The 11,139-nt window shown below is 43.3% G+C and overlaps 1 protein-coding gene across 2 annotated transcripts; it reads left to right on the top strand.

The window, feature by feature from the left end:
* The first annotated feature begins 467 nt into the window (after positions 1-467).
* LOC115376423 (sialoadhesin-like) lies at positions 468-9,953 on the top strand. 2 transcript variants are annotated; one of them, XM_030075990.1, is made up of 5 exons: positions 468-504; positions 6,304-6,570; positions 6,899-7,144; positions 8,187-8,324; positions 9,608-9,953. In XM_030075990.1, the coding sequence occupies exons 1-5, from the start codon at positions 474-476 to the stop codon at positions 9,658-9,660; spliced, it is 735 nt and encodes a 244-aa protein (XP_029931850.1). In that variant the 5' UTR covers positions 468-473; the 3' UTR covers positions 9,661-9,953. The 2 variants fall into 2 exon arrangements, with proteins under 2 accessions (XP_029931850.1, XP_029931849.1); XM_030075989.1 differs by having other exon boundaries at positions 9,605-9,953.
* The last annotated feature ends 1,186 nt before the right edge of the window (positions 9,954-11,139 follow it).

Genomic DNA, 11,139 nt, shown 5'->3' with positions numbered 1-11,139 from the left:
TGACTCCCTCTAGTGGTGTTCGATGGTGGTGAAGATGTAGACCTCATGGTTTTGAGGTGCAAGGTCAGATGATGGTTTCTATAAAAAAAAAAAAAAAAGAAAAAAAAAAGAAAAAGGTCAACTGCTGACAGTGAATGTATCATGAAGCTGATGTGAGCATGCTCAGTGGAAAAAAACAAAAATCAGATCTCTGTCACATTTCGGCCACCTCCTGCTGGATGTACGAATGTACCTAAAGTGGCCCACATCCTTTTGAAAAGATCAGATTTGTGTGTTCGTACAGCTCAGATAAGAGTCTGTTTCAAATGTAGGGGGAAAAATCTAATTTGGGTCACTTCACCTTGTCATGGAAACATTTTCAACAAAACTGCACATGAGTTCCTGTTAGCCTGAGCTGTGGGGGGCTGACAGCAGGAAGCTGTGGTCTGCTGCACGGCTTCGAGCTGCAGGCCGTCAGTCAGCAGCAGCACAACATGGAGATGACAGCACTGTGCATGGTGGTCGGTGAGTACTGGGTGTTTCGTGTTACCTACATTTCTGTATTTGAATCTTTTTGTTGAATCTATGCCTTGTGGATGATATCATGGTCTTTCTACTACATGAATTAGATTCGATTTTCCTTCACTAATCCCTGAAAGGGAAATTCAAATGGCACAGCAGCGGTAGCAGTCGCTGACATCAAAGTTAACATCAAGCAATAAATTAACATCAAGGTAGATTTTTTTCCCCCTAAGTTCCTATATAGTTTTGCTGATATGTAGGTATTGGTATTTTTTATTTATATAGGGATATGAATAAAAAAAATAGCAATGCCTACAAAAAGGAAGGTAAAGTAGGAGTTTGTAGGAATCAATTAATTCCAGAGAGTGACGGCTGTTCTAGAGGCAGAGATCAGAACACAACCTGTTTATTTTTTATTTATTTATTTATTTTTTGGTTTCATTTTCATAATCCCTATCCAACTACTGGTCTTATGAATCAGAAGAAATGTTAAGCTTTCCTTTACTCGTCCAAAGATGACAACTTGCACAAAGCCCAAACCATCACAAAACTACCACCACAGCTGCACCTGTGTGTTTCCTGAAGCCTGATATCAGTTGTAGATATTCTGAATAATTTATTGACATTAAATCAAGATCATTCACAGCTGCTGCAATTTCTTGCCATCAGTCTTCTAGTTGTCTGGTCAATGTGAGGCTCTGCTCTGAGTGATTGTGGGCGGAGCCAGAGGCTGTGGTTGCTTAATTTAAAATGATCGGAAAAAATGTTTTTTTCAGTTTTGATTTTAAACTCTAAAAGAGATCCTGAGGTTCCAAATTCCAGACATGTCCTGCTGAACTCCAGGGGAATGTGTATGAAATGATTCTCATTTAGATCTGTTATGTACTGATGAGGCCAAGACATGTGCGTTCACTGCACTTTACTTTTTTATGACAACAACAACACAAGTCAATGCGCAAGCGCAGTTTACAGCCTTGAACTGACAGTATTCACAGAGGTCCAAAAAGCATATGTAACATGACATAAATTTGTCAATATACCACATCATCCCCTTTTTAAACAGAGAATGACATCTCCTAAAAGAAATATCCCACATAACCTATGGCAATAAACATGTTCTCATAACTTTTGTTTACCTTACTTGTTGGGTGAATAATTAACAAATAAAGATTACCTCTGTTAACAATAAGAACCTTTTTTGTTTTGCTGCATAACATTTTCTAACAGTCCAACTAAAATATTTAAAGTGTCAGTGTTTACTGTGGGAACATATGTGTAGAAACACAGTTTACTACTGTTGTGAACAGTCTTATTCCTGGTATCGCTGGGGAGGTTTACACACTCGAGTAGAGCGCCTCAGAGCCACCGGTTCTGGTTCTAAAAGCACTGAGGGCTGCCTGGTAAAGTCAACAGTTCCTTTAGGCTCTGTGCCCTTTTCACTCTCAGCCCGTTCTGCCGGTGATTCCGTAGAGCCTGACTCAGGTCCAGTAATGACTCGAGCTCGAAGCTGATCTCCATGGCGTCTGTGTACTGTGTCAGTGTCCTGCTCTCTGACTACATAGGACACAGGGCCCGTCTGTCTCACCACCAGTCCAGGAATCCACCTGTGAGCTCCTCCCCCTGTGTTACGCAGGTATACAGCATCATCCACACTGAAGGAACGGTCTGCAGCTGTGCGGTCATGGTTTTGCTTTTGTTGATACTGTTTCATGCGCACAGTGTCTTTCGTGCAAGGCTTGAGGAAATCCAGCCTTGTTCTGATGTGTCTGTGAAGAAATAGGTCCGCTGGAGACTGACCAGTTGTGCAGTTGGGTGTGGTGCGATATTGCAACAGAACAGTGAAAGTTTGTCCTCGATGTTGAGAGGAGTAGTAGCAAGCTTTTTCATACCTGCTTTAAATGTCTGAATATACCTCTCTGCTAGGCCATTTGTTGCTGGATGACCTGGTGCACTTGTGGTGTGCAGAATTCCGTTTTGCATGACAAAGGTCTGGAACTCCTCTGAAGTGAAAGTGGTCGCGTTGTCTGTCACAATTTGCTCAGGAAGACCATAGGATGAAAAGAGTCTCTTCAGCCTTGTAATGGTAGCATGAGAAGTGATTTGTGACATGTGAAACACCTCCAACCACTTGGTATATGAATCCACAACTATCATGAACATACTGTTCAGGAAGGGTCCCGCAAAGTCTATGTGCAGTCTCTTCCAGGACTCACCTGGAAACTCCCAAGGATGGAGTGGGACCTGCCGAGGCATTTTTTGTTCCAGCTGGCATGTCTCACATTCTTTGCAGATTTGTTCCACGTCACAATCAATGTTGGGCCACCACACATATTTGCGGGCTAGAGCTTTTGATTTTACCATGCCTTGGTGCCCTGAGTGGATTTCCTGTAACACAGCTTTTCTCATTTTTGAGGGTACAACGACTCTGGTCCCCCATAAGACACAACCTTGCTCTGTGGACAGCTCATTTCTCTTTGTGAAAAACACTTTAAGGTTTTCCTCCATCTGTGTAGGCCAGCCTTCCATAACCTACTTGTAGACCCTGGACAGCTCATTGTCCGTGCGTGTTGCCCTTGCAATTTGTGTGGCATTAAGTGGGGCACCCTGAAGATGCTCAGTAAGCAGTGAGTGGACTACAGCTGAACTCACAGCAGTTCCTGAGTCACTGGTCTCAGGTAAAGGACAACGGGAAAGCCCATCTGCATTGCTGTGCTCCTCAGATTTATGGTAGACAATGTGATAGTCATATGCAGACAATATTATTGCCCAGCGCTGAATGCGTGCCGCTGCCAGTGTAGGCAGACTCTTGTGTTCACCAAACAGTGTTAGGAGGGGGCGATGGTCAGTAACCAAATTAAAATGTCTACCCCACAAGTACTGGTGGAATTTCTTTACTCCATAAATCAGTCCCAGAGCTTCCTTCTCTATCTGAGAATATTTCTTTTCCACCGGGGATAGTGTCCGGGAAGCATAAGCGATTGGTCGTTCCTCCCCATTAGGCATTGTATGTTGAATTACAGCCCCGATGCCATAAGCTGAGGCATCACATGCTAAGGTGAGTGGCAGGCTGGGGTCATAGTGCGCCAAGACTTGGTCACTTGTCAGCAACTCTTTACACTTAGCAAAAGCAGCCTGCTCAACCTCTGTCCATTTCCAAGTTGCATGTTCCCTGAGCAGTTTATACAGTGGGGCTAAGACCGTGCTTTGCTGTGGCACAAATCTTCCATAATAATTAACAAGTCCCAAAAAAGCCTGGAGCTCTTTCACATTAGTAGGAGCAGGAGCTTCCTGTATTGCTCTCACCTTATCTTTTGAAGGGTGAATACCCTGCTCATCCAAAATGTGGCCTAGGTACTCTACTTGAGTTTTGTTAAACTCACACTTTGAGCGCTTCACTCTTAGGCCGTTTTCCTGAAGGCGTTGCAGGACCTTCTGCAGGTTGTCAAGGTGCTCCTTCTCTGAGCGCCCCATGATGAGCAGGTCATCCAGGAAAACCACCACTGGTACGTCCTTCATGAGGTTTTCCATGATACGCTGAAAGATAGAGGGTGCAGAGCTAACCCCAAAAGGAAGTCTATTATACACAAACAGCCCCCTATGGGTGTTGATGGTAGTGTATTTTTTAGAGTCATCATCCAGTAACACTTGCTGGTACGGTTGGAGGGGGTGTGCTCCAGCAAGGTACGGGCACTCATGCACGAGCACATGCACGGTCACGCACGCAACGCGCGAACATGGATACGACCTAAATCATGCCGTCCTCCTGCTTGTTTACTGTGAATGATGTAACTGTGAATCGCGGCATTGCACAATCAATAATCAACTGATAATAATAATCATCCAGATCCGGCAGACTTGACCGGCTGGACACGAACACCGCACAGTACTGGCCGGCACCGAGCCGGCAGCGCTCCCCCAAAATTTCACAATGTTTCCAGCCAGGGGAGCTCATGTCACCACTAGGGGAGCTGTGCTCCCCTTAGCTCCCCCTTATCTCGCACACTGCATATAGCACTCAGAAGCAGGGGCGCCGTATATGGGGGAAAAGTTAGGACAATTCCAAGGGCCCTTACCTGACAGGGGCCCCCAAAAAATAGGTAAAAACTAATAAAAAAATTATTAAACCATCATCGAGTAATTTTTTTTTTTTCATGGGGCCCAAATTCCTGGCGTCACCCCTGCTCAGAAGTAACAAAATGGTGCAAGTGCAATCAATAATCACAAGAGAGGCATTCAGCCTACTCACATTAGTGCCATTTGCTCCGTATCTTGCTAAAGCAAAAATTCCCCTTTCCTCAGTCCCCTGCTGGCCTGCACTCACATTACCTAAAGCCCAAACGTGCCCAAGCGCGATTGCCCCCGGTGTGCACGTCATCACGTTGAAATACGACACAGGCATGGCCCAACATCATCATAAATCCATATAGTTCAAATACATTCATCATGTCTTCCTTTTAACTAAACAACGTTTTTGTTCCTTTTGATCAGACATGGGATGTTTATTTACCTTGACAGTTTCGGAGGTAACTTCCTCCTTCAGAAAGGTCCAACTGACAGCCGGAGCGGCACCTGGCAGATCCAGAAGACCTGACCTGACTGGGTGGCCGTGCCCGTGCGGTGCCGACCGGCATCAGGTCTGCCGGATCTGACAGGTGCACCGCGCACACAGACTGTCTGTCGTAGGCTACTTTCATTATAAACCGACTTTTGTTTATATGCGGTTGCAGCAGCACAACGGACAGCCACACAGACAACATGGTTGATTATTGATTGCGCAACGCGGCCATTCGCCGGTAATCGCGCTGCGTGCATTAAACGATTTTGCAGAGGCAGGAGGAAAGTTGCATGATTTACTTTGTATCCACGTTCGCGCTGCGTGCGTGACCGTGCATGTGCTCGTGCATGAACGAGTGTACCGTGCTGAAGCACACCCCCTCCCACCGTGCCAGAGCGGGGGAAGTGTGCTGTATTCAAGCACGGAACGGAGCATCACACTGGTCAAATAATCCGGATTTTAGGGGCAAACGTGCTTGGGCACAGTACAAACTTGGGAATGTGAGTAGCCTCTAACTCATTCATTTCATTGGATAATATGCCGGTGGGATGAGGTGGAAGTCCCTGATTCCTCTGATTGGATGAGCCTCTTGTAAAAGTGGCTCAGCCGCCGCCGCCGCCTCTGCTCTGCAGGCATAACTTATCGATCACAAGTGGCTTTTCTCAGGCTCAACAGATAGATCACAGATAAACAGAAAAAAGAAAAAAAAAAAAAAAAGGCTCTTGATGAGCACTTCAGCGTGAGAAATCGGTGGTGTGGCGTGAGAGCGTGTGGAGCCAATCAAATGCGTGAGTCTCACGGCCCATGCGTGAGAGTTGGCAGCTCTGCTTTCCTAACCTTAAGCAAATAGCTAACAGAGGCTAAGCTAGCTAAAGCTACTGCAAGTGGCTAAAGCTAACGTTTTATTGGTAAAGACAGACTGATGACACGAACAGATGCTAACAGTCTCTGAAGAACAGATGCTAGCAGAAGCAGGTGTTGCAGTTGCCAGGCAGAACTTTCATTCATAAACTGAATCACATCAACAAGAAAACAAGGAAGAGCAAAACTCTGATGACCATGAAAAGTTGTGTCATCCAGCTTTTCTCTGCTGGCGGGATTGTTGCTCACCTGCTTCATAAAGTCTGTAGAAAACACATGGACCTGTGCTGATTGGCTGATGATGTTGTTCTCAGTGTAAATACAGTTTTTGGCAAAAATCATGATTTGTCCTCATGCCCTTCCTTGTCTCTCTCTCTGTCTTCCAGCGTCTCTGAGAGTCGTTCCCAACAGATCTCAGTTCTTTCCTTACGAGTCTGTCTCTCTGAGCTGTGAGGAGCAGGGAAGCTCCTCTGGATGGAGAGTTATGAGGAACACTACAACCACGATGGACAGCCCAGATGGTCTGACAGAGTTTGGAATAGGAAATGAATCCCATCGTTTCTTTGATGATCTGTATCCATTGGACAGCGGAGTGTACTGGTGTGAGTCTGGATCAGGACGGTGCAGCGATGCCATCAACATCACTGTGACCGGTGGGTTTAGTGGATTATCACTCTGTGAACTTTATTGTGAACGCTCTTTCATGTCTGATTTTGTCCTGGGATTTGATTGGTGATTGATTTGCAAATTCACTTTTACAGGACATTTCTCATGTTTGTGGATTTTTGCTTATTTTCTGCATTTATTTACTCTTTTTACATCACTAAAGATCATTTTGCTTTTGTCACACTGTGAGATATTCTGTACTTTGTGATTCACGCTAGATTTTCATGTCAGAATTTGGCTAAGAACACCTTTTAAAAGTTGCAGCTCAGTTATTTCCCAGTGTTTCTGCATGATGAAAACTGTGTGACTGTGCAGATGGCTCTGTGATCCTGGAGAGTCCTGGACTTCCTGTGATGGAGGGAAGTGATGTGACTCTGCGCTGCAGGAACAAGAGGACTCCCTCCAACCTCACAGCTGATTTCTATAAAGATGGCGTCCTCATCAGGAGCAGCTCCACAGGAGAGATGACCATCCACAGTGTCTCCAAGTCTGATGAAGGTTTCTACAAGTGCAGCATCTCAGACTCTGAAGAATCAAAAGAGAGCTGGCTGGCTGTCAGAGGTGAGACTCTACTATAGATCTACTCACAACATTTTCAGCCACATAATGACTCATGCCACAGGTGGTGAATGTGTGAATCATAAAATCTGAATCATGAAATCTTCTCTGAGGAAACCCCTTGTATGAGAAGTGAAATGTCTTCAAGAATCTTCAAACAAGTCCAGCTGCCCCTCGATTCAGATGTTCTTGGATAACCACGACCTCAATGACTGAGAGCCTTCACAGATGAATTCTTTCAATCTTTTAATTAACTTTTAACTATTCAGAGAAAATATATAGTTGTCCTTGTTCCTACCTTGAAGCAAACATTAGATCTGTCTGTTGATTGTCTGATGTCACTGGGGTACAAACGAGCCAGTCTGTGCATCCCCACATTACTTCCTCTCCTTCCTCTACTAAACATGGCTCTTCAAGTCGCTCTGGCACCCTCAGCTTGACTGAGTGTGTTTCCACCTCTTCTGTGTTCCCTGCTGTTCCAGTGTTGTTATTCAGGACTAGGCTGAGCAAGATGTCGCAAATACACACAGCTAACTTATCAAAAGTTATCCCAAGTCAATGTCAGACTATGTACATGTAGTAAATAGTACACTGCTTAACAACACACTCTGATTTTCTTTTAAATTTCCCCTAAAATAGTAAGATAGGTGGGTGATTTTTCCATATGGCAGGACAGAGTCTGTCTCTGCTGAAGCTCCATCACTCTGATAGTGAGGGAAATTTTCAATGGCTGCAGAATCACATCAAATAGAAAAGATCTACCTTTCTGGTGCATCATTTTAGATAAATTTCCTTGGGATTCAGCCGCTCATGTTTGGATCTTTAGAAACGTAGAGATCTCCTCTACAATTTAATTTAAAATAAAGTTCAATGGGTTTGATCAAAGCTCCAATGGACAGGCAGTGCAGACCCACCTTTGGGTACAGAAGGTTGATGTGTGGTCACTTAGCAACAAGTCGCTGATAAATGTGTGTTTCTGACTGAAACCTGGTGGAACAGTGAAGGACCTACGATTCTGAATGTATTCCTCTCCACCATCTTACAGCTTTGGTAGATCCAGATGCAGGTCCGACTCCAGCTGCCGTCATGTCTGTCCTCAGAGTGATGCTTCATGTTGTGGTGGGAACTCCTTACCTGCTGTCCACCATCATCCTGGGACTCATCTACAGAGACAGGAATAGAGGTGAGAGCAGGATCTGCACCCACAGAGTCTGGACTATCAGCATTAGATATTTATCTGGGACAGCCTTGAAATGGTTTTGTTCTTAGTTTAGTTTATTTTACAAAAATAAAACCAAGACATAGTGCAACATCTCAGTCACACTATTAAGGATGGCTCACTAAAGTCTTCAAACTTATTTCAATTGCGTTCCTTGATGAGATAATAAATAATAAAATAGATGATAAGATGATAATTCACAATTACATGTATGAAAAAAAAGATGATCAATAATACAATAAACCAATTCATAAATTAGTTAGCAAATGGATGCACACCCCTAACTCTCTGAAAACAGCCATTCAGATTCTCTGCAGCTCTGTTGTTGGAGATGTTATGGACTATACGAAGGTGCAGTTTAACTGTCCTGGCCTGCAGGGGGAGCAGTTTACCTACATGGTCCACTGGAGACAAACCCAGCTAGACCCAGTTAAATTTATTCTAGGAAACCTGTAGCTTGTCTTTCAATAATTTGCTGACGCCTCCATATCATGAACAAAGTGCATCATCAAAACAGCAAGGGGACTAAACATGTCATGTTTATTGTGGAGTCCCCCAGGGGTCGATACTGGGACCCATTTTATTTACACTGTATATGGTCCCAGTGAGCCACATCACACATCAAAATAAAGTGTAATTTTTGACTGTTAAACTAAAGACACACAGCTGTATCTCCTGTTAAAGCCTGATGACACTCCAAACCTCTCCAGTCTTAAAAATTATCTTGTGGATATTGAAAAACAGATATCGGCATATTGTCTTAAATTAAACCCTGATAAAACTGAGATCTAATCATTGGTGCCGATCATGTGCATCTGAGTGTCCAGTCCTCTCTTGGTCCCTTATCAAATAATGTCAAACCAGCTGCGAGGAACCTGGTGGAGCTCTTTGACTCCAACCTCACTTTTGAGAAACACACAAACAAAGCCATCCCGTCTTGTTTCTACCATTTGAGGAATATCGCCAGGATCAGATCGATGCTGAGTTTTAATGACACTCAAACTATCTTTCATGCTTTGATTTCCTCACATTTGTATTATCATAATGGTCTTTTAACGGGCTGCCAATTTTATTTATAACTCTTAAGGCTCTCCATGGCCTGTTTCCAGAATGTGTGTCTGTTTTCCTACAAGCTGCTGTAAATATATGGAGTGAAGAGGATCTGGGAGAAAAACAGCAGAAGGATGATGGTCCAGGTTCTGCAGTGTTCACCTCTGTTCTGTCCGGTTCTGTTTGTGTTTCAGCAGCTCAGCGTGAAGAACAGGGTGGACGCCATGTTGTTGACATGGCGGTGGAATAGATGACAAAACAACAACAACAATAACAACAACAACGACAACAAGGACACACCGGCTGATTCAGTTTTCCACTCATGTAATTAAATATTTCTCATGTTTGTGTTACGTGTCATGTTCATATTGCCTATTTCTATTCTGCATTTTAATTTTCTAGGTGTCCCATTTCATTTAACTGGGTGTTAAATGTTGTGTTGTGCTTTAGGCAACAGTGTGTTTCAAAAAAAAAAAAAAAAAAAAAATTAACGAGGTCTGACAAAATAACACAACACAGAGTAAAGCGCCAAGGTTTTTTTTTTTTTTTTTTTTAATCTTGAGACCTTCCAAGAACATGAAGACGTGGAAATGACCTGAAACCAGCGAGGGAGGAGCAGAGACGGTTAGGCTGTGGTTAACACTATATATATGTCACACACACACACAGACACACACACACACACACTGGTGCCTGCAACATGTGAACAACAGCTCTCAGGTATTCTCATGCTTTTATTGTTTCTTTTACTTGTCTGTCAGAGATCTGTCCATCAGAACAAGGAAATCGAAGCCACACAGCTGAGTTGATCTCACGTGACGGCAGGAAAGGAAAGAAGGGAAGGAAACAGGAAGCAGTCTGCGCACAAAACTGTAGAACTGAATAAAAAAATGAGAGATGGAAAGAGAATAATACGCAGAACACAGTAGCTTATATGCCATACTCTGTGTTTCCTACAGCTTTGTGTGACAGCTCTGCTCTTGTCCTGTAGGTGTCGCTGTTGGAGTCAAAGTTAGGATTCAAGTGGAGGTTCTGCACTAAAAATGGTTTTGTGATCACGATATAATCATCATGAATAGAACATTTGGACTGCATTTGTTTTATTTTCATTTAAAATAATCCTTACCTTCACTAGTCTTGATATTTTTCATATATGTAACGTTTAGGTCTTCTGTCTGTCCATCTCTGTCATGTTCTCCCCTGTTATGAGCTGATTTGTCCACTTGGGGGCGCCAGGCACTCAGTCTGCTGTAAAACACACGTGCTCTGTCCCGGGTGCTGAAACACTCAAACCCATCGCCTCCCTGTTGTCTGTTCACATGTTTCTGATTCTGGGAGAAAAGTGTAGGTTTGATGTGACTTTGTGTCTTTATAGTTAATTAACTTTTGTATCTTGGCAGAATTTCATCCTGATAAATGAAATAACTTTTTATTTCCATTAAAGCCAAACCTGAATATGAAGGTATCTGATGTGGTTTACATGCTCAGAACGATCAAATTAAAAAAGTTATATTTGATAAAAAACAGTCTTGTCTTTATCAACTATGTTTTTTTTTTAATCATTTCAGATGTGAGTTCCTCTGTTTACACGTGTTTCTTCTATTTTTATTTTATTTGTACCTTTGGATGGATTTGGTTGGAGGGACTGGTGATGAGTGAAGAGGCAGCTGATTAAAATTTGGAGTATCTGTCAAAGGTCATAATTCACATTTTGGGTGACATTTCTGCT

Source organism: Myripristis murdjan, chromosome 18 (assembly GCF_902150065.1).
Source record: "Myripristis murdjan chromosome 18, fMyrMur1.1, whole genome shotgun sequence".
NCBI classification, from domain to species: Eukaryota; Metazoa; Chordata; class Actinopteri; order Holocentriformes; family Holocentridae; genus Myripristis; species Myripristis murdjan.
The sequence above is the reverse complement of the archived record's forward strand: the minus strand, read 5'-3'. Positions and strand labels throughout refer to the sequence as shown.

Bases quoted from the DNA above. Each gene is read 5' to 3' on its own strand.
- LOC115376423 (XM_030075989.1), top strand. From the start codon at position 474: ATGGAGATGACAGCACTGTGCATGGTGGTCG. The intron at 6,571-6,898 runs GTGGGTTTAGTG...GTGACTGTGCAG, and splicing joins CATCAACATCACTGTGACCG to ATGGCTCTGTGATCCTGGAG. The intron at 8,325-9,604 runs GTGAGAGCAGGA...TTTGTGTTTCAG, and splicing joins CTACAGAGACAGGAATAGAG to CAGCTCAGCGTGAAGAACAG.